This window comes from Sesamum indicum, linkage group LG2 (assembly GCF_000512975.1).
Source record: "Sesamum indicum cultivar Zhongzhi No. 13 linkage group LG2, S_indicum_v1.0, whole genome shotgun sequence".
Lineage (NCBI taxonomy): Eukaryota > Viridiplantae > Streptophyta > Magnoliopsida > Lamiales > Pedaliaceae > Sesamum > Sesamum indicum.
This window is the reverse complement of record NC_026146.1, coordinates 12,209,734-12,233,684: the sequence shown is the minus strand read 5'-3', so window position 1 is coordinate 12,233,684 and position 23,951 is coordinate 12,209,734. Positions and strand designations below refer to the sequence as shown.

At 35.7% G+C, this 23,951-nt stretch overlaps 1 protein-coding gene across 2 annotated transcripts in view; it reads right to left on the bottom strand.

Moving 5' to 3' along the window:
• The window catches only part of LOC105155957, a 43,992-nt gene that overhangs the window by 10,958 nt on the left and 9,083 nt on the right, over nucleotides 1-23,951 (bottom strand). For both annotated transcript variants that reach the window (XM_011071948.2, XM_020691754.1), the window contains 17 exons: nucleotides 22,934-23,182; nucleotides 22,699-22,854; nucleotides 21,172-21,309; nucleotides 20,819-21,061; nucleotides 18,979-19,106; nucleotides 17,497-17,620; nucleotides 14,158-14,319; nucleotides 13,930-14,077; nucleotides 13,659-13,759; nucleotides 11,533-11,694; nucleotides 10,076-10,123; nucleotides 9,601-9,708; nucleotides 7,993-8,067; nucleotides 5,119-5,169; nucleotides 4,130-4,273; nucleotides 3,727-3,857; nucleotides 2,535-2,622 (listed from right to left, as the gene is read on the bottom strand). In XM_011071948.2, the coding sequence (XP_011070250.1) occupies nucleotides 2,535-2,622; nucleotides 3,727-3,857; nucleotides 4,130-4,273; nucleotides 5,119-5,169; nucleotides 7,993-8,067; nucleotides 9,601-9,708; nucleotides 10,076-10,123; nucleotides 11,533-11,694; nucleotides 13,659-13,759; nucleotides 13,930-14,077; nucleotides 14,158-14,319; nucleotides 17,497-17,620; nucleotides 18,979-19,106; nucleotides 20,819-21,061; nucleotides 21,172-21,309; nucleotides 22,699-22,854; nucleotides 22,934-23,182 (2,256 nt within the window). The remainder of the gene's footprint in view (nucleotides 1-2,534; nucleotides 2,623-3,726; nucleotides 3,858-4,129; nucleotides 4,274-5,118; nucleotides 5,170-7,992; nucleotides 8,068-9,600; nucleotides 9,709-10,075; nucleotides 10,124-11,532; nucleotides 11,695-13,658; nucleotides 13,760-13,929; nucleotides 14,078-14,157; nucleotides 14,320-17,496; nucleotides 17,621-18,978; nucleotides 19,107-20,818; nucleotides 21,062-21,171; nucleotides 21,310-22,698; nucleotides 22,855-22,933; nucleotides 23,183-23,951) is intronic.

The window sequence follows — 23,951 nt, the reverse complement described above, 5'->3', positions numbered from 1 at the left end:
ACTCATTTGGGACTCCTCTTATACCCCTTCCCTTACCCGTACCATCCCCTTGCCCTCCTTGTCCCGTCAAATATACGTACACAGGTGTACCCGCGCTCACCAACGCCCTGCTTGGCCTCCTCGTGCAGCTCCTAAGCCTTCCACATCTCCTACATGTGATGATAATCTTCCTATCGCCCTTCCAAAGGTAAACGATCTTGAACCGCACATCCATTAGCTCCCTCGCTTTCCTTTACGTCACTTAGCCCGGTTGATGGCACTTTTGTTGTCTCTTTCCTCTGTGATAATTCCTAGATCCTATCATGAGGCGCTTCAACATCCTCAATGGCAGATGGCAATGGATGAAGAGATATCAACACTCATTTCTCGAGGGACTTGGGACCTTGTTGTGCTTCCACCTAATGCCCTGCTTGTCCTCCTCATGCAGCTCCTAAGCCTTCCACATCTCCTACATGTGATGATAATATTCCTATCGCCCTTCGCAAAGGTAAACGATCTTGAACCGCACATCCATTAGCTCACTCGCTTTCCTTTACGTCACTTAGCCCGATTGATGGCACTTTTGTTGTCTCTCTTTCCTATGTGATAATTCCTAGATCCTATCATGAGGCGCTTCAACACTCAATGGCAGATGGCAATGGATGAAGAGATATCAGCACTCGTTTCTCGAGGGACTTCGGACCTTGTTGTGCCTCCACCTAATGCTGATATGGTGACTTGTCAATGGGTATTTACTTTAAAATACTGGGCTCATGGCACAGTTGAGCTCGTTTGGTTGATAAAGGTTTCACCCAAACTTTTGGTGTCAACTATTTCAAATCATTCTCTCCTGTTGCTTGACTAAATATTCGTGTGCTTTTCTCCTTCGTAGTTAACCGGATGTAAAAAATGGCTTCCTATACGGTGACCTACATGAAACCATGCTTATGGAGCAACCTCCAGGGTATGTTGCTCAAGGGGAGAATACTAGCATGTGTGCAAATTGAAGAAAACAATTTACGGGCTTAAACAAAGCCCTAGAGCATGGTTTGATAAATTTAATTGAGTCGTTAGCGACTTTGGTTTTTCTCGTGCCAAGCAGATCACTCCGGTAGTGATGATCTATGTTATAAACAATCCAGAACAATCATTGTAATGGTCTATGTTGATGATATTTTGATTTCTGGTAGTGATGTTGGAGGTGTAGAAGATACTAAGTCACACTTATAAAAGCACTTTGTCATCAAGGACTTGGGACGACCATGGTATTTCTTGGGTATTGAAGTTGCTCATAGCAAATAGGGAATTTCCTTACCCCAAAGGAAATATGCTTGTGATCTCCTCGAAGAGACCACTTGGTACAAAACCACTGGATACTCGTGTGAACTTGGATCTTCATTTTTGGATGATGATGGTAATTATTTGGAGGACAAGACGAATTATAGACGGTTGTGGGGAAGTTGATTTATTTAACTGTGATTAGGCTTGATATCTCCTTTGCAGTTCGCCTAGTTAGTCATAATTAGTCAGTCAGTTCATGGGCAAACCACGACCTATTCATTTGGAGGCTGCTCTCCTGATTCTGAAATATATTAAGAGAGCTCCTGGTAAAGGATTGTTATTGAACAACATGGACATATTAAAGCCTATTAGTAGATATGACATGCTCTATATATAACAAGTAGAATAGTAATCTTTTGGTAGGGTGTTTGTTTCATCTCTATATCTTGAGGTGGTTTCTTTCTATTTCACATATACACACCTAATTTTCCCTTCTCCACTTTTAACAATAGCAGGAAAGAACTAGGGAAAATTGCAGTTTTGGTCTCACTGGATAGACGTTTCACTTTTAGTCCCACATGTTACTAGCTCAACACTATTGGTCCCACACGAAGAAAAAGTGTTGCACTTTTGACCTTAAATCCATTTTAATTTTTAAACGAGAGATGGAAAACCATTTTTCAAAGGTCAAATATTGCTGGAGTTTGTCGATGTTTGAGATATATATATTTTTTTATCTATCCCAAGTACCAGCTTTTTTCTTTGCAAAAATTTAGTATTGCTCTTTGCCATTTTACTGAGTAAAATTGCATAAATGCCAATGCCCGATTTTAATTCCCTTCAACGGCATGGTACCAAAAACCACCTTTGAAAAGTGTTTTTCCATCCCCTTTTTAACAGTTTTAAGTGGAATTGGGACCAAGAGTGCAACACTTTTTCTTCTTGTGGGACCAAAAGTGAAATAGCATCTATCTCGTGTGGGACCAAAAGTGCAATTTTCCCTAAAGAACCACCTTGTCTCATTGAAATATATACAATTAGTAGTGGAAAGTTCTAAAAGCATGGTTTGCTTCAAGTAAAATTTCTAAGTGAATGAACCCATAATGAAAGAAGATTTCACAATAAAATCTTCAGATGTTAAGACCAAAAAGGTTACTCTGGAAAGGATGTGTCATTATCTATTTTGGCGAAAACAAGAACCAAATTGTTTAAATATTGTGCTTTCCTTATTTAAACTCTAAAGCGAGTAATAAAAATTGTTAATGACTACTGACCTCAACCCGGTTAGTAAAAATCCCAGCCGGTGATATGGATTTCACTGGATCGAAGAAAGCGAGATAACTATCCATGGAAGCTCTCAACCTGCATAAAAAATTGATGAAGGACTACATAACAACAAATAACATAGAAACATGCCAGTTTACAAAAGCACCAGATATTGATATTAGCTTGCTCAATTTCAGGCTTAAAGAATCTTAAAAGAACCAGAACAGGGGTTTGCAAGATCTGTGTAGTCAATATTGGACCTTTCTAATAAAACAGATGAACCCCAAATCTTGTTCACTTGTCCACATAAGGAATTTACCATACCACAAGCAATAAGGAGTCAATCTCATGTTGATCTAATGGCACTTGCTGACAGATTCAATTGCTGGATTCCCTACTATTTCCCTTCACACCAATCTCAGAAGAATTCCTTTTCTCAGGGTTAGCATTGTACTACTGTCTCCTGGTGCTTGATTTGCTTTGCTTTGGAAAGTTTTGCCTGTCAGTACTGGGCATTTCTTTTTATCTTAAAATAAATTCTTATTTTCTTTTCAGCTTGTTTATACTCTAAAAGTGAAACATTAATACGAGGCAGTATGTACACATATGCATTCATTATACAATTTGTCAATCCCATCTTAATGATTCCTTGTGTATTCTTTTGCCAATGTTTATTTATAAATTGTTAGGTTACCTTCAAAATATTAAAACATATTGTAATAACACCGAATACTGAAAACTCAGGGGGGCCTCCCTGCCACCCCACAAAACAAAAAATGCCTCACCTTGGACCTTCCCCTCCAAAGAACTATCTGGGATGGACAAACTAACAACTTGTCAACTTATAGATTTTTAAAGCACACAGGTAGATAAAGTAAACGTTGCTACTAGAGAATAGAAAGAGAAAATTGATAGCTTGTTGCTGCCCGTAATGGGACAGAGACAAATTCACAAGTCATAACCATCAATTGATAGCTTGTTGCTGCTCATAGTGACACAGAGACACACTCAAAACGGTCAATTGGTAACTTGTTGCAATTCACAGGTACATGCAGCAAACTTTTGCGTAAGAATAGCAACAGAAAAGTAAAACCAATGGGTTAAGATATAAAGCAAGGTTTAGTAACTGGGACTAGAGAAACTAAATAACAAGACATGACTTCAATCAAAGAAGCTCCTAATATTGCATGTTAAACTAACCGTGCACAATCTGAGTTATGGGCCAAATAATCTCTCAAATCCACAAAGCACCTCTGCTCCAAAGACATGCTATCACATGCACTGGAATTTGAATCAGGCAACAACTTTTGAAGAACTTGATACAGCAATATCTGCCAGTTAATATATACGATACAGTAAGTATCATAATTAAAAACCAGCATGCAGCAAAAAGAGTATGTAAAACATTCTACAGTCGTGCAAAGATCCAGGTATGTTACTATCCCTTGTATGATAAGCAAAATTAGATTTGAGAATGCCGTGTTAGATGTAGGAGCTTCTATCAATGCCATGCCATCTTTTATATATGATGCTTCTTTGAAACTTGGACTGTCCGAATAAAAATGATGTTGTGATTCAATTGGCCGATAGATGGAACACTTACCTGTGTAAATCCACGTAAAGTGTGATGATGAGAGGTCAGCAATGGAACAATAGGAGGAAGTAATTCATCCAGATGTCCAAATTGAGTCACTTTTTTTCCATGGAGAATGACATTAGCTGCTATGAATACATACGATGACAAAGCCTGCATCCATCAAATTTATGTCACATATCTCCAGAAGAAAAATAAGCTGAAACACCCACCATCTCTGAATAGATGCAATATCATGCACTAAAAAAATAATTTGCCTTATATCATAGAATAAAGACAACAAGTTTCCTGTGAGAATGATTCGTGCAGAAACCTAAACATATTTGAACTGTGCAAGGATAGAAGGCTGAGTTCATAGTCTTATTAAAGAACTCAACGTCATATGTATAGTAGGTGAAATAGAAATAAATTATTATTAAAAAAAAGATTGATTTACATATGGAAAATAAACAGAATAATACAGGGAACTATGTATTCTAACAATATTCTAAGACTCTACCTTCACCAAAAATGTCTCACTTTGGACATAACATTATTTTCCAAGTATGCAATCTATATAGCATTACTCCACCAAACTGTTTTCTCCAGGAAGGAATTGCTTCTACAACTTTCTGCCAACTTATGCTATTGAAAAATCATAAGACAGCGGATACTCCAACAGAGGCACTATTGGTAATCCAATAATTACTAGAGATGGGAGCTTCCCCACAATGTGTTGGTTGTATAATCTGATTGAATGTTACATGCCCTATGAAGAAGCTCATTATTCGGAGACGTGGGGGCAAGTGCACCACCCAAGTGCATGACTTGTTTTACTAGGGTTAAATTTAGCCTTTTTGACTATTATAATTCCAAAAATGAAAAAGCATGTCGGTATTAAAACCAAAGTACAAAAACCCAGATATCTAGCATTTGTGCCATAATGATCCTGTCATGGTGTATCAAAAGAAAAACATTAAATTCAAACAACATAACTAAAACACATAATGCTTCTCTACCTGAGGCCGCAAATCATAATTCCTTAGCAAAGGAACCAATTGTTGGCTAACCTGCAATGTGAACAAAAGGTAAAGGCCTTAAAGAAAAAGGTGTAATAAAGAGGTGAAAGACAGAAAACTGAAAAAACTTTAACATACAATTTTCTGAGCTACAAAGAGGTTTAAGATGTTAGAATATATTGTAAACTTATTTCTTATTTTATCTTTGTTACTGTTAGTATCTAGATTAGATATATTTCCCTAATTAGCTCTAATCCCAACTCAATATATTTGGGGTTAGAATTCTTCAATGGTACTGTTAGAGAAGGAGAGTGAAAAAAAGTTATCTACATTGAAGGACCCAACCCCGATATATATCGGAAGGGATGGTAGAGATAACTACGAAATAAAATCAACCAATTTATCACTAAGACATAGAAGAAGAAATACATAAAACAACATAAATTGTAACTCCCCTCAAGGTGGAGCATATATATCAATCATGCCCAGCTTGTCAACAAGGTTTGAAACTGCTTTGCTCCAAGCTTTAGTGAAAATATCTACTCTGTGCCCCGAAGGAGTGTATCAAGTGCAAATTTTCTTACTCATAACTTCCTCACAAATAAAGTGGCAATCGACTTCAATGTGCTTCGTTCTCTCATGAAAAAAGGGATTACTAGCAATGTGAATCGATCTTTGATTGTCACAATACATAGGTACTGGTTCATTATTTGTGAAACCCAACTCTCCCAACAAATTCTTCAACCATAAAAGTTGACTAACAGTTTAAGCCACCCTGTACTTAGTTTGTGCACTCGACCTAGCTAGTCTACTCTGTGCCAACATAGGTACCATACGCAAAAGTAGATTTCCTATCATATTTAAAACCCAGCATAGTGTGCCTCCTAGTAGGCTTCTATTGTAAGATGTCCACGTCATTCTAACAACAAACCTTTACTAGATCTGCCTTTATGTACTTCAAAATCCTACGAGCCGCTTCCCAATGAATAAGTCGTGGCTTATCTATAAAATGACTAACCAGACTAACGGCAAAAGAAATGCCAGCTCTAGTCTGTCTCAATCAAATAGATCAACTTCCCTGCAAGTCGTCTATATTTCGTCATGTCTTCAAGATAGTCACTATCATCCTTCCACAAATCACGACTGCACTCCATACGTACCACCACTGATATCACTACTGTAAAATCTCATTTCTCTACTTTATCTTTCTCCACTAATTTATCACTAATTTGGCTTGCTAATGGTTCTTATTCTCCCCTCTTTTAGAAGCATTAATCCAATTTAACACTCTTGCTCTTGATAATGTTCCCACTTTGTATTTTAGGATCTGCAAACAAGGAGGACAAACACTAAACTGGTGGCACCGATGCTGGTGAACTATATTATATGGACACTACTAATACACTTGAGGATGTTCGTATTCACTCTGCTTCTCTTTCTCCATTTCAATGACACTATCATCTAGGTCATACCTCATTATCTAAATTAAAGCAAATATGACCTCCTAAGTCTTTCGTTTCTATCTTAGAGTGCAGGTTGGTCAAGCATCACCGTGCCTGTTTTTCGTCTAGAGCAGAAAAATGTAGTATATTTCCTTTTCAGACTTGTCATTCCAATATTCGGGGTTGATCTTGTGTTGAGCCTGCTAGACTGCTGTAGGACGACTTGTGTCTACTTACTTAAGGATCAGATCCCCAATTCCTAATATAATCACCTCCTTCTATAATGAAATAAAGATCCAATTTTCTATTAATATCCGGATGAATAATGCATTAGAATTTGTTCAAAGCAAGGTTTCCACATTGTGTGGCTCATGGAATTTTACATCAGACTTCTTGTCCACAAACCTCCCAACAAAACAATAGGTTAGCTGAAACATAGACATAATCTGGATGTTGGTCACACCCATGAGACACAAACAAATATTCCTAAGTCCTTTTGGGGAAATGTTGTCCTCACTGCATGTTTTCTCATTAAACATATGCTCTCAAGTGTCTATGGCCACATTCTATACTCCTACCTTTTCCCCATCAAACCTCTACTTCATATACACCTTATGTCTTGTACGCAATCATTCCATTGGCCTAGACAAATTATCTTGTGGGTTAGTCAAACTCAAATGTATCTTCCTCAGTATTTCCACACAGAAAAAGAGGTACAGTTGCTCTAATCCACTCTCCCGTGGTTCTTTTCCTTCAACTGTCATAACCTTTGGACTGTCGAGTATAGTTGTTTTGATTGAATATGTTGTTGATATTGTAATTTCAGGAAGTGATGTTGGCAGGCAGCAGAAACTTAGTAGCAGCAGTAGGAACATTGTTTCGAATGATGATTTGGGCATCCCAAGTATTTCTGGAGTTAAAAGATATTGAAATTGAAATTTCATTTTATACAAGAAGCTATAATGAGTTAAAAGATATATACACCTGTTTTATTCATTTGGAGCAAACAACAAACATCTTCACCATGCCAAGGAATTTGTGAACAAGCTGGCATGATTGTCATATATCCTCCAGCTTTAGCTGGGAAGTATTACAATATTTGGGTGATCTTGTTTCTTATTTTATCAGGTGCATATTTTCCTAATTTGTACTGATCCAAACTGTATAAATGTGGGGGTTAGAATTATAGACACAAATTTTCCAGCCTTCTCAATTTCAACACAAGAAAATCAAGTTTAGAGCAGCAAATGACGTTATTCATAACACTTCCCATTTCAAGAACTGCTTCAATCACAATTATCTCAAGTTTTAATTCATCTCACTTTAATAAAATTAACTTTTCCATGTACAAGAAGTGATAAATCCATTTACAATTAACATGAGAATAACAAAGGGAAGAAACAAGAGAAACAAGCATAAAATTACTTCTTACCAGTGAGGGGAAATTCAAATATATATAGATAGCAAAAGTTTCCAAGTACTGCCGAACTGATGGCAAATTGTTCCTCTACAATCACACGAGAGAGAATGTCAATAGATCAATGATTCAAAAATGTAGAAAATGAAACAACATGAAAATCGTGCTATAGGAGTAGGCAAAAAAAGTCAAGAAGACTTCTTTTGATATTGAATCACATAATATATATTATTACATATTATTGCATCCCTATGATGCATCACAATATAGCATAGGAAATCTCTTAATGCATACAACAATGTAGGAAAGTGACAGAACCAATCCATTGTCTGCTCCCACTAGACAAGAATATGAACTGGATAATTTCATATGTTGGCAACAGGAAATCAATAGAAGCTATTCCTTTTGCTTTGATGCTTGCTTTTAAAGTTGCTATCGATCTTGGAACATGTACAAAAATTCTGTTTCTTAACATAATTTCAAGAAGTAGCGGGGATAACAAATTAAAAAAGGGATAATTGCACTTCCTTTCTCTGAAGTTTAGTGTAATTACACGTAGACCTTTTGTTAGTAAAAATTTAATGAATTTGTGGTTATTAACAAAAAGGCGGAATAAAAATTGATATTTACGTTTTCACATGACATTCTGATTTTGTTAAAGGCAAGTAAATATTATGTGTTTATTTAGTTTTAAGTTGATAAATAGTTAGATTTATTTATTTTTGTAAAATAATTTAATTTATGTTAATAGAACTATATATTTAGTTTTGGCAACATGTTTATTCAGGAAATAATTTGGTCTTGTAACATGTTTATAAACTCTTTTCTTTCATAAAATATTTTTCCAAGACTACCCTTTAACTTAATAAAAAAAAAATATTTTATTTAGTGAATCACGTCACAAAAATATATTTTGTAACATGTTTTTTCATAACCAACCTTAAAAAAAATGATTGTTTGCACAACTTACATCTTGGACTTGAGGGCTCATAAAAAATGTTAAATAAACATATTAATAAGTTAAATAATTTGTTAACTTAAAAATAAATAATTACATATTTGACTGATATTTTTTGTACATAATACTTCTTACATAATGAGATCTAAACATACTTGATAAATTAAATTATTTATCAACTAAAACGTAATAAACACACATTCTTTAGTTACCTTAAAAAAATACCAATAGTTTTCTCATGTATAAAATATAATTTTTGGATTTGGAGAATCCCACATATAAAATAAAGTATACCTAATAACTGTAATAATTTATTAACTTAAAATTAAATAAGCATATGTATTTACTAATCCCCAAAATAAAATACTATTTTTATCATGCAAATTCATGCGTAAGTGACTAACTTGCAATAGAAATTAAACTGCGATGAACCAAAATAATTGAAGGCAAAACTTTTAGAAGGATAATTTAGGAGAACCATATAAATCGATTTGGAATTAATGTTGAAAATTTGTTAGATGGAATCATTTGAAACTTATTGAAAAGATAAGGACGATTCTCAAATGGTGAAATGTTAGGGTCAAAAATGAATTTTACCCGTCAAATAGAGAAAGCACACAGTTGGAGTTCAAGTGAATCAGGAGTTTCTAGGTAAAATAACTCACACAAATTGATGTGTGCAAGCTAGAAGTTACTTGCTCAACAATATCTAGGTCAACAAATCGCGACAACACACATATCATCTGCCATGCACGAACTTTCCGCCTATGAATCTGCAAAGAGCGAAAGAATGCAATGGAAAAAATGTCAAGAAAAATTATTTTGACAAGAACTCTAGTCACCATCAAGCAAGAACTTCGAAGGGTGAACCGTGATTTGAAATCTAAAAAGCTCCATGTGTTCTGTTCAATGCATCATAAGAAAATCAATATCATATTTGTCTCTGGGCATGTCTGCTGTACAAAGAGATGGGTGAGGAGAAAACAATCATTTGTGGTGGATATCTGAGAAAGTGATACATTAGAAAGGACAAGATAAAAGTTTCAGGACAATTGAGGCAGTGAAGAAAATTAAAAAGGTTCATGATCCCTCAACCGAACATAGAATTTAGCTTTGTTGAAATGTCCACTAGGAACTCACCGCACTGTACTTTTTATACAACTCCTTAGACAGGTCTTTGTCATTTACCTGCCAACAAATATAGATTCAGCTGTCAACAAATATTTTCCTTTCACATGTCAGGGAAGGTGTGAATAACTGCGCTCTAACACATAAGAATTAATTGACATTGATGCAGTTAAAAGTCAAAGTAACTAGAAGTGAACCACTATAGAGGAAAATGTGGAGGTATGCCTAAAATCCTTCATGATTAGAAGCAAAATAAGATCACGGTTGCAGGTCACCTTCTACAGAAGGGAAACTATACAAATTGGAACAATCTACCACGGAATCCGTTCTTTAAGGAGATTTCAAAGTTATATATGCCAGAGAGTCATGCAGATCAGAATATGCTGGTTGATGAGATACTCATTCTTATTGCAAATGGTGACTGCTAAGTGTCACAGAGGAATGCAGATGAAACATCACACTTAACTTATTTGGAAAGGAACTAAATATTAGATATCTTTGTAGGTTTGGTTATCTCCTTGTGCTAAGAAGTTGCTCCACAAAGCATCTCCATTAACCAAAAGGAAATATATCATAGATCTTTTGGAAGAAACTGGAATAGGAGTTGTCAACAGGCACATTCTCTAATTGTAGTGAATTGCCACCTTTATTAGGCCTTATGAAGTCTACTGATAAAGAGACATATTAGTAAGGTGTGATAAGTCTGTTCAAGACTTATTAGAAAGTTGCTTCATATCTGTCATACTCAGCAATTCATTGCTTATGCCTGTCAACCAATTTATGCATCATGGGCATGACTCACTTGGAAGCAGTCCATTGCATTTTAATCTCTATCGATTTTTATCCAAGAAAAGGCATCTTATTCTTTATCCAGAGTAATTTGAGGCTGTACTATTTCCCAGGATGCAGGAATGAAATGAAATAGAGAAATGACCACAATAACCTTTATGAAATAGACGAAATAGCCACAGTACCCTTTACGTAAATTAAACACAACAGTGCATTTAAGGATTTCGTACAAATAAAAGCAGCAGGATTCGTACCAGAGCACATACACATTCTGGTACTCATACACAGTAAATCTACCCACTCCTAACAATAACATTGATCAAGGCAGTAACACGGATGCGAAGGGAAAAGGTTTTCTAGAGCAAACACAGATTTCTGATGAAGAGCCACTACACGCATGCATTCACTGAAAAGAAAACAAAAAACTGGTATGTGTTGGCTTGAAAAGATTAAAAGTCACATATAAAAGATCAACTAGAACTAAAGATGCTAAAGAGAGGAGTATCACCAGAAACCAAAATAATCTCAATCAAATGATATTAAACCATGCATAATTTCTTCTAGCTGATGGTGTTCTCCATCAGGTAGGATGCTAAGAAGGTTGGTTAATAGACAGAAAGGACCATCAGAGGAAGAGCCAGAGATGAAAATTTTAAATCCAAAAAGAAAGGATATATTACCACAGAATTGAGAAGTTCAAGCAAAAACATTTTGCCAGATCCAATAACAGCAAGGTATTCTTCGTCTCTAGCCGTAGACTTGACCAAATTAGCCACATCCGCAAGTCTAGAGAACAAAACAGCAACAGATACTCGTGCATACAACTCCGTATTGATGAACACCTGATCACATGTTGTGCATATGTGAAAAATATCACATCATATAATCCTTAAATATCACATGTGTATTGCATGTGATGTTTTTTAATAAAAAACTTGATGAAAAAATAGTTATAAATGGCAAAGTGCAAAATTTCGTCAAGTTGAAATGGTAAGTTGACACAAAAAAGTTTATATGCCAAAGTGTAAAAACAACCATAGTTTGGATGGCAAAATATAATTAACCATGTTTCGAGTTAACAGATAGTTACAACTATTTCCATTGCCATCCAGCATTAATGCTACCATCAACAACCCTCATTAACATCATCATGCTCATTCCTCTTGCCATCACTCATCCAAACCAGCATGCAATCCCAATTCTTTAAACCACGATTGTCATTATCATCATTTGTAAAGTTTTAGCTCAGCACACACACGAAGAACCCTCTCCACTGCCGGCTGCTTGTTGTGACTCACGGACTCAAATATTTCATTTGGGGTACAAAATATAATTTCTTATTACCATTGTATTCTCGGTCAAATACTATCATCGACCATCAGCAAGTCCTTTGTTATCTTTAGAACCGATGGTTTTTGTTGCAGCTCTTCTCTCCAAGGACATTTTTATTTGGCATGAGGTGAGTGCTGGAATGGTGTCCTGGTATGCAATATCTAGATCCCTGTAATGTGGGGTGATATCATAATTTCACCTGCAGTGATTCAGGCAGAATTATTACCTAAAAGGGAAAGCAGGTCTACCGACATCCCTAGTCAACCCACTTGTAATCCAGCTAAAACAGGTCTCTTATGCCAGTGTCTAGTTGATGAGCCATATTACATGGGCCAGTCCAATCTGTAACTGAAATCTATTATGACCAGGCCATCTATGACCGCAATCCATTTTAGCTAAACCCAGACTGTGTTTCAGGCTCAAGACCGAGGCAAACCCAAAAAACAGGCATTTCTAGTTCAGTTTTTCTTGCTGTCCATTCATTGCATTAGGCTGATGGTGCTCCTACTCCTATCCTACAAGTTCTTATGTAGTCCGTATATTCCATGAGTATGACATTTCCTATCACTTACATGCTTGAAAACAGCATTACCTCATTGACGATTGTTCAACAAGCCTGAAATCTGAAACCAAGAAAATCATTACTTGGTTCCAAGAACATGCTGAACTTAGAAATGCCCTATGGAATTCTTATTCTTTGTATCCGGGTGTGCTTCACAAGTTCTCCTGCCCCACCACCCACCCCCACCCCCACCCCAAAAGGAAGGATCACATTAATAAACATCTGCTGGAGTTGCAAGGCCTATTCCACGTCATGCAGAAGTACCTAAACATCTATGGAGTGAGCTTGATTGTTGTTGGTTGGTTATTCTATGTCATTTAACACCTAGGGGTTGATAGATCACTTAACACCACAGTGCACATTTCAGGTGTATGTATGTTTTCTTGATGAGTTGCTGACTAAAGTTAGCAAATGAGATTTTGAAGCTATCCAGTTTGTTTTATGGGTTATTTCATTTCATAAAGGTTACTGTTATAACCCTGTGTCCAAAAGGTCTTTGACCACGGAAAGCGCCACTTTTCTTATATTACCATTGGCAGACTCTGATATAGAAAAAGAAAATTAACAATAAGAAAAATGATAGAGCTCCAAGTCACAATTCTCTACAACTAGATGAGTTGTGTTCTAGCAGAATGCTCAATCAAGTTCCATCTTCGAAGTTAAACCATGAAACCTCATAAACTGCCTTAATCCCATGTGCAATGTGGTCGTTTTTGTTCCACTAGGCTTTTCATTAGAAACCAAATATAGCAATTTTCATAAAGAGCATCTAGGATCTTGAATGTGCTCAACCATCTTAATTTATTTTTCCAATCCAGCTGTTTATACTTGTTAGCAAAACAACAGAAACGTTAAAGCAGCAAACAGCATGAAATTTTTAAGATCACACTCTACTATCAACCAGCAACTTACATCAGTTAACTCAGGATCTAGACGTTTTGAAAGCATGGACACTTCAGTCCTTGCATCATGATTTTCAGCCAGTTCAGCTTCAAAATCCTCATCAAAAGCAACTATACAAAACGAACCAATTAGAAAGAAGTAAGAAACAAAAGATATGAACCTGTCCTAAAGAGATCAAGCTGTCACGTAAAACTGACTCGGCAATATGAATCAAGCTAGTCTACTAAGAGAAAGTTTCCTCCACTTCAACCACAGAACACTGAACAACTTCAAAGAATACCTGAACCATAAAAGGTGAGCAGCTTCAGCTCTTTAATATAGTATTTTAAGGTATTTGGGTAGGCCAGCCAAAGCCCACATAAATGTAATGCAGCAAGACGAATGGTACGCGGACTTTTTGTGCCTTCCTCGACAATTTTCTCAACAAACTGCAGAAGATTGTTATAGTTTACATGAACATGACATAAAAGCTATATATTTGAAGAAAAAGAGTGAGGATACCACATACCCACTTCAAAGGGCCAGGGCCATTGTCAAATTCGTGCATGTGGCCATCCCCAAAAACTGAATAATGCAAGACAGAGGATAAAAGTGCAGCAATAGGAGCCACCCTCCTTTTGTTGCAGCTGACATGCAATATCCATGAAGAATGAACCAAAAGCCACATCATCTAAGAAGAGAAAAGTCTTTATTAGTAGTTATCCGGGAATACAGCTTTACAGTACAGGAGGAAAAAATATGGTTCACAAGGAAACACAAAAGCTAAGCTTGATACATTGTTCGCATTTCATTATTCTATTCATCAACCATTAATTGTCCATTCCAAAAAGTGGACTTCTTGGCCCTCTACAAATTTGCTCATCTCCCTTTGGTTTTCTATCTTTTCATTCAGATCTGTTCTAGTCAACGCAGTATTGATGCCTTTGTCATTATAGCTTTAATAAAGCTGTTCCTAAGATTACATATAAGTGCTCAGTTCAACTAGGTATTACAGAGATATTCAGACCACGCACAGCGGCTTGTCACAACTACATAGCAGCCTCAAGGTGCTTTAACAACAACTCGAAGGCATACACTGTGTTCAACTTTAAGTGTCAGCACTAAGCCTTCCACAATCTGTTGAAGAAGCCATACTGCTCGCATAGTTTCGGCCCATGTAGTTTGCTGGAAAATGGCATGTCATTTTGTCAATCATCTTTGAGGAATTTCAATAATAATTAATGTTATTTCTACTGCTCCTAATGTCAACACTACTTACACCAATGCCTCCAATGTCAAGGGCACAGACCCCTTTAAAGGGTGAACATTAGTCGATAGCTATAGTATATGTAAAAGTTTATGGACCCTTATTGGACTTCACATTTAGATGTCAATAATTATCCCATAAATTAGTTTATACATTTTTCGGAGGAGCATCAGGATATCTTCCAATTTGCTTTTTTCATTAAAATTCCAGAAACCTTAGCACATTTATTGGAACGTTGATCCTAAAGTTCAAAAATAAAAATACATTATGAGATCAGAAATTTGCAAAAATTTTACCTTATGTTTGGATTTGTGTTTTGAGTGTTTTGTTTTGTGTTTCGGAGATAGAGAGAGAAAAATAGACATAAGTAAGTATGTGTTGGAAATAGATAGTATGTTTGGATTTGTGTTTTGAGGTAATTTAAAATATTTTAAAATAAGTGGTGTAGGTTTAATGTTGGGTTTTGAAGACAAAAATTATTGTTCATTGTCAAATCATATCTCTTTTATTTATATTTTTATATATAATAATTGTATGTTTAATGTTGTATTTTCGGGAGACAAAAATCACTGTTTATTGTCAAATCATGTCTTTTTTATATTATATATATAAGTATATATATATTATATATAGAAAGTTGAAAGACAAAAAAACACACACATAAGGTGTAAAAACACAAAAACAAATATTGGGTGTGTTTTATCTTATTTGAGAAAATGCAAAAACATGAACCCAAACATAGTGTTATAATCTTCATTCTTATGTATATGCCTGACAGCTGAACTTAGCAACCGTAGAAGTCAACAAACAATTAATCATATGTCGGTCATTCTTAAGAATTTAAGACAACTTTTCACAATATCTGAGGAACACAGTCACCTCAAACATTAAAGTTTGTAAAAATCATATGCCTCCCAGTATCTTGAAGTCTAAAGTGCCTCCATCTAAAGCATTTCAACTCAGTCTATAAAGAGCAACTTTGCCTTCCAATTGAACTTGAGTCAACAATGCTGCTTATAGCAATTTTAACGGAGTCTTATAAAAGGCAATTTTCCTTTCCAATTCAACACTAGTGTTGCTTATTGTCAAAACTTTAACCATTAAAACCATTAATGCTTGAGAGATATGAATAGACTGTCTTTATAAAAGAAAACAGGTCATTGTTGAATCTTAAAGGAAAAATTTTCAACATCTTTAATTCAATATTGATTAAATCATCATTGAATCAGACACTAATATTTGACAACTCATTACTTAAGAAAAACAACTTCAAATGTGCTCCTATTACTGAGGATACAAGAACCTTTTCTGTATTAAAAGGAATCTAATGAAAAGAGATTACCACGAAAAGGACAAGAAGTCCACAGAAAACACATGAAAGTGTTCATAAAAACCACTGACCAATCTACAACTAGACCCCTAAAGAGACCGAAGCCTTGCACCGAAGAGAGGCAAGGTGGGTTAACTTTCTGTCAGTGTAACTATTAAAATCGAGCAATCTGCTGAAGGTACATGTAATTCCTTCCGAACAAGATAAACCAAGTCATAGCAAGATAACTGATCTCGAAAACAGTTAGTTTACATCAGGAAAAATCTCATCCATCAGAGATGGAACCTCAACCATGTTTTTGATAAACTTAAAAGGTCTCTCCAAAAGAAACTTCGCTCCTGAGATATGCACAAAAAGATGACCGAGATTCTCCTTGTGATTTTTGCACATGACACACCCCTATGAGCTAAGTATATCATTAGAGAATTATCCGTATTTAGCCTCTCGTGAACTAAGGAGTAAGGTCCAAGTAAAAGTTCAAAGGCACTTTTTCTTTCAAATGGGTCAATATAAAGGAAGAGATCGAGGCGGACAGACCTAGCATGACAATGAAAGAAATAGTTAGAGGAAAAATTCCTGAAGGATCAATAGTCCGGAGTTTATAATCTACTGAAACAGAAAGATAAACTTATCAAGAGCTTGTGGGAGTTATAATGTCACTAGTTTCTTTATCATTGAGCTCCCTGGCGAAATGAAAATTCAAAGAACAAGGAGAGCCTGTACAAATGGAAGAGATGGGGGCTTTGTGGAAAAGAGAAAGAAAATAGAGTTGTGCAAAGAATGAGTATCTTAACAACAGATTAGCTTGAAAAAACATATGAACCAAAAACAGTACTTAAGAAATAAAAATCAACATGTCTCACCATTCTTGAATCTTGAGAATATGAGATGCCAATCAAAAGAATCAATAAATGAAAGAACCATAACCCTTGAATTTTCAAGAACTCTGGAAACTGGAACCAGATACTAAATGGTTAAGTTCAACATGAGTCTAAACATATTTTCTTCTTAAGATATCATAGTTCCTTCAGTTTTTCCTTATTATGTGAACTCCTATTTCATATCACGACCTTAGAAGATGTCATTCCTCTCAGATTTGTTTACACAAAACGACAAAAAGGGAGAAAAGTGAAAAGGCGATAAACTATGCTTCTATAAAGAATCAAAGTCCGAACTAAAAGCAAAACCAAAAACTGAACGTGCTGGGAGCATTTTTGAAAAGGCACATAATTAATGGAATATTAGCACATCTGGGAAGCATTGCATCATACCTCAATAGTTATTCCACCACAGCAGGAAATATCTAGATCTGTTCTCTTTAAATTCAACAGTTCCATGCTTAACCTAACTGATCTAAGTATAGGTAAGACAGAAACTTCCCCAGCATGTTCAAGGCTGCAAATTCAATCAGAAGGACAATAATGAGCATATAACAACAAAAGAAAGAAGGTCGAATCATAGTCAAATTGATCTTATATAGGTCTACAGATAGGACAAATGACAAAAAGAAACTAGATAATCTCTGACACCAATTTATGCAATAAATTAGAGGTGGTGTAGGAATTCAAGATCATTGATTTGTTTTCAGAAAACAATATATGTGAGGTTCCCTTCTATAAGCAGAAATACATAGTATAGGCATGAACGATGAAAAAACAACAAAAATTAAAGCAGAAGGACTACATTTCTTACTTCAACCTTGTGAAGAATAAAAAGGATACTCCATGTGAAGGATTTAAAAGGGACATTCATTTTTTGCAATCCCAAATAATCAAGCTATTATACACAACTCAAACACAGGGACTCAGATATGACATGAGGGACCAAATGGGACACCGTAATTCTTGAAAAATATTAGGGCAGCGGGAGAGTCAAAATACTGCCTGCTCTTATATACATACAATGTCTGGATGAGCACTTCATATAAAATAACAAGGATAGAGCAAACAAACTAGGGACACAAACTTAATAATAACACAGGTCCTCATTATATATATCATGCCCATGAATATACTACATATATTTAACAAGAATACACAAAATAATGCCTAACATTGACCAAGATAACTTACATAAAGTTCTCGCTATATCTCCAAGGACTGTCTAATTTTCAAAGGACATTGAAAACTCATGACAAGTCTCTGCAGCATATACAAAAACAAGCATACCACAAAAAAGAAAATAAAGAAAAGATGAAGAAGAGAAGGAGAGAGGAAGTGAAAGTGAAAGAGACGCAGACATACTTTATATATATGCAAACAAGCATACATATAAGGACGAATCCAAGATTGAAGCTTACTGGGGCCCTAGAATTACTACGTGTTCCATGTATTTATATAAAACTATAACAAATCTAAATTATTTCCAAAGTCTATTAAAGTTGAAAAAGTACTTCATTTATTCCAAAATACTTCTTTATAGTAGCAAGAAGGCAAACCTTTTAGTCGTTGATTAACTTATTATATCGATTATTTGATACTTTCATGTAACTAAACTTCTTCAACTTCATACATTATCTATCTTCAATATCACTCACTTAATATTTTCAACAAATTCACTAAAGCATTCACCACTAAAACATAGTCAAATTGATTAATCAACTATCACAATTGAACATTTTTAATGGAAGGAGTAAAATAAAAAATTAACTTTCGTTAGCATTTACAATTACATATATACATATATATCTATATCTTACTCGTCCCCAATTGCAAGGGTTATTTTACAGTGACAGTCACAGTCACATATCTTACCTTCCGACAAGATCTTGAAAAATCTGCGTTACAATTGTGTCCGAAAAGAAAAATTTAAACCTCTTCAAATGAACTCCACAGCGATGTGCATAATTTGGTAGCGATAGTAATGATTCTAGACAGCTCCACTGAAAGAGAAATATATCCCTTAGTATTATGATTTCATCAATGCATATAGTCACCATTTTACAGGTGCAAAAAGGTGAAAAATGAATGCAAATGAAGACACAGAAATATAACCTTAATAACCGAAAAGTGAACATGAATATTTATCAAATTGATCAAGACGGGGGCATAAGAAAATAGAAAAATGCTGAGTCAATATCATATCCAAACACAAGAAAAAATGTTCATATTCAAAATAGCAGTTCCAGTTCCCACTTCAAGCTCCAATGCCGTTTCAAAATCAAATCAGAGTATGAGCTTAGGCAAATAAACTTCTTAGATTAGGTCTCTCCAGCTAAGCTGGGCCAGCTGCAGGAACTCAAAAGAATTGTTCCTGCTATTCTGATAATGGAAAAGGCCTTAGAAATCTTTTCCTTTCCCCAGTGGTTCAGCAACTAATTAAAAGTACTAGAGCTTGACACCTGTCCTTAAGCCTTTTTCACAACCTAAGCCTCAGTCTAATAGACTAGACCTGAACCAGAGCCCGAAGCATTAAAGGAATGGCCACACAGGAAAGAGGCATCTGTCTTCACCAACTTGTAACATGTTCTGTTAAGCCAATTGCAATCCTGTCTGAGAGAGCCAAGCAAGAGGTCTAATTAATCTACCTCCTTAAGTATTGAAAAGCTTCTGCCATCTCTTGCATTTCTAGGAGAAGATAACTTCACAACAGTAAGGTGGACATTGGAAACACGAAAAAAAATTGTTTACTTAAGGGCTCAAAGAATACTGATCTTATCACATGAAATAAGCTATTGGCACACAGTCTACATAAGTGAATTCTTTTTCTCAACTTTGTATATAAAGGAATGGAACACCCATAGTTACACTAGAAGCATTCCTTTGTTTGCACCTAATAGAATTTCAGCTTTCTACTTGCTCTAACCAAAGGAATGCAGGCTTCTAGGCCATCCATAAAATACCAGCTAAAAGGTTACAAAATGTTCATGACTTGTTTTTCTCAAGTAAGACATGAGAGACATCAAAGAAAAGTAAAACAACCTCAAAACGTAAAAAATTAACTTAAACAAAAACTAAAAGAAATATTCTTGCTCCAGGCATCTAATTTTGTGCTGCTAAAGGCTTTTCGCAGAACAAAAATAATGATATCCACTCGAAGGTGCTCCACTCAGGAACTTTGGCCTTCTTAACTTCACAAATGCTCATCATACCATCTGCCTCATCTTGGAGACAAACCATCTAGTTACATAGGTGCCAATATCAAAGAGAAAACTCGTATGACGTATATAGGAGAGCAACAACTCAGAAGATCAGAAGTATGACAGGAGGATGAAGCCCTACCAAATTGAGAACATCTCCAAGAGGGGAGAGTTGAAGACACAAAAAAAAAAGGTCAAATTTTAGGACATTCCGTTCCAGGTGTTTAACAGTTTGGGTATAAGTCTTGAGAGAAGAAACTCCATGAATATTTACTCCTCCAAACTATCACAAATCAGCTGTCTGACATGTTTGAAAAATACCCAAATGCAAGTAACAAATTAACCATTGATCATTATTATATAGGCTTGTTGACTATTTGGTTTGCTTGTCACTGATATATGTCTCACGAATACAGACAGACATATCACAGAAAGTTTGTCTGGAAAAAGGAAAATATATTACACAAACTGCAAGAACCAAATTGAAACAGAAGAAGAGAAGTTATCGATGTTACCTTCCAACTTATCAAAACTGCCCTTCGTGAGCGTGTCAATTTTCCCCCATCAATAATGTTATTGATGTTATGGATAAAAGTGGTAACAAATGCATCTAACAGAGCTTTGCCTTCTGCTTCAGATGGAAATGACTTATAATTGTTTGCGAGAAGATCCAATGATGAAGGAGAGAAGACAGATACTAAATCATTCAAAGCATATGCACATGCTTCGTAAGCAGCTAGACATATTTCTGCCTCAACCTGCTTCAGACAATGACCCAGACAACAAACCAACAGCTCAAAGTAAAAATAGTTTAAGATGGAAAAGGTTTTAACACAGTCATTCACTAATTATCCAGAATCTAGCATACCTCTGATTTAGGTGCTGGAGTTGTGATAATCTTCCAGCAGAAGTTCCATAGAAATGTTTGTGCAGAATTGGTCACAACATCAGTTCTAAACTTTGCACAACACCTCAAAGTAGAAGCAAGAGTCTTTGTGGCTGATATCTGATCATCCAAAAGTATATTAATGGTAATCATTAAGAACCGGTATGGGATCTACGGAAAGTCTTTAGAAAGTAATCAATACTAGTTAGAAAAACACACGATAAACTAGTGCATTTTACTGTCAGGAAATTCGGAACAGCACACAAGAGTTGAGAAAATGAATGAAAGGGTTTAAAAAACAGGAAACACAAATTTTGTTAGATATCAAGTATATGGAAAACAATTTCTTAAAGAAACCAGACAGCATAACATAAAATGTTTTACACCCATGCAGATAGAAGACAGACAATATGCCTTTCCTTCCTTTTATACTTATAAACTGGATAATCCAAAGAAAAGAAGGTTAAATCAAAAGCACAACAAACATCTAAGCCTGCAATATAATAATAGATTTTTTACTGTGCATATGTTACTTTGGCATCAATGAAGGAATATTCTTTTTGTAGGATTCTCATTATTGATGGACCTCAATCATCAATAGAACACATGAGTTTGCTACAATATTACATGTCCATTTCACTTTTGGACATTTAGCGTTTTATATCTCAGGTACAAACAATTATAAATGCCATTTCAGTTATCATTTTCACCACTCTCCATCACTCCATTGAACAACAGAAACATGTCTTAGTTTATCTATTCATCTATAGCGAGAAGATTACAAAGCTTGTTCAGGGTAAAAGCCCAATATGATTCTTTCTAGTCATATGGCTGATGTGCAAGCAACATGACACCAGAGAACAAGGAAAAAGAAATATGCATCAAGAATGTATTTTTTATGCCTCCATTATTGTACAAATAAGAAATATTTTTCTACTTTCAAGTTCAAGGAGACACATTACATTCCCTTGCTCTTGCAACAAGACAACATGTTCAGTATGGGGATCTGGAAGATGCACAGACATGAAAGGGGGAACATCTGTACATAATTTTCTTTATGCCTTGAACGTTTCCCCATTGCTGCCAAGAAGATATTATCTTCTCAATTTTAAGTGAAAATAGAAGGCAGGATCACTAAAACTTTAGTATAGCAAATACAAAACTTGGAACAATGCCCGTGGACCTAAACAAGGAGGATCACTAAAACTTTTAGTGCACACTAAGCCTCAGAAGACATTCTTGTGTTCCATATAGCACTCAGATTCCAGAATCCAGATTAAGCACATTTCACATCAAACTCTCAACTTGCTATGAGCATCAGATACAGTCTTGCTCAGCTTGTTAGTGCCGGTATTCATCAACCACTTAAGTTTGACAAATTCATTAATTATTACTTGAAGTTAAACAAGTAGCAAGTTATAAAGATCAGAACATGTGAAGACAACTATAATCAGTCAAAAGAAAATGTTAAAGTAATCAGAAATGCAAGGGGACTCTGAATTATCGTACAGCTTCCAAGACAGAAGTACAAAGAGATGATGGCAATCGCCGCTGACTTGGGCCCCCCAGCTTCCCTCTAATAGAACCTGGCAAACTCATGTCCTCTGTCACTACAGCCGACCAGAAAATGGAACATGATAGTTTGGTAAATGCAACCAGTTCTTCCTGTCAATCAAGCAGGAATAAACAAGATGAAGCTGTTATCTAAGCGATAAAGCTGCAAACCTTCAGGTCCGATTCATACCAGAAATGATAATAATACTACAACAAACTTGTCAATAATGATTGGTTCTTCTGTAAAACTTAGATTGTCTATCCTCCCAGGAAAGTAAGTCTCTCGCTTCATTCCTCCACTCAGACAATGTTTAGCTGCACTCTCTTGGATTAATTGAACTTCCTCAACCAATCTGGAAACAAGAATGAAAAATTTCACGGGCGCCCACTCTGAATAATTCTTCTTTTTGCAGACATCACCACCATGATCCTCTATGAACTGCATAAAAGGGCTCACAGTGGTCAAGATGTAGAGACATCATAAGAAGATGTAAATACATCTAACTGCAAACTAAATTGATCAACGAAATGTTATGTGAACTAAATTCAAATAATGAAAATTGCTCAGATGCTTCTTTGTGGTGAAAAGAATTATTTTAAAATTTTCAGGGATTATGGGGGACGTATACAAAAATATGAACATACATGTAAAACTCCAAGTAGACTACTATCCCTGCACGTCCAATACAGATCAAATCAATGTACCTCATTATACTGTTAGCACGTCCACCAACCAATAACAAGCATCAATTTGTTCATTTATAGTATCATTTGAAGCCAAACTGTCTAAATGGGTACAGCCATTTCATTGAGGTTTCTGATTTTCACTGGCTTCATTTTGTGCTTCTTTGACTTTCAGCTTTTTAATTGTAGCATGCACATATAGGGTGTTAAACAAAACTGTCGGAACAAACCGCCCCAACTAACCGGCCAAACTCAAACCACACCGCTATTTGCAGTGGTTGGATTGGTCTCAGGCTAATTTCTAAAAGACCACAATTTGGCATTTGGGATCAGTTTTACGTTTATAGACTGTGTTCGACCTCACAACAACGTAATAAAGACTCCTTGCCTGGGGCGTCCTACATTTTGTCTCTGTGGGCCGAGGAGAAAAGGGGCTCGGCGTGTACATGAGAGAAGCAAGGAGGTCAACCTCTTTCAAATATAGAACATGAATTCTGGCAATGCAATTACAATTTTTTATAAAT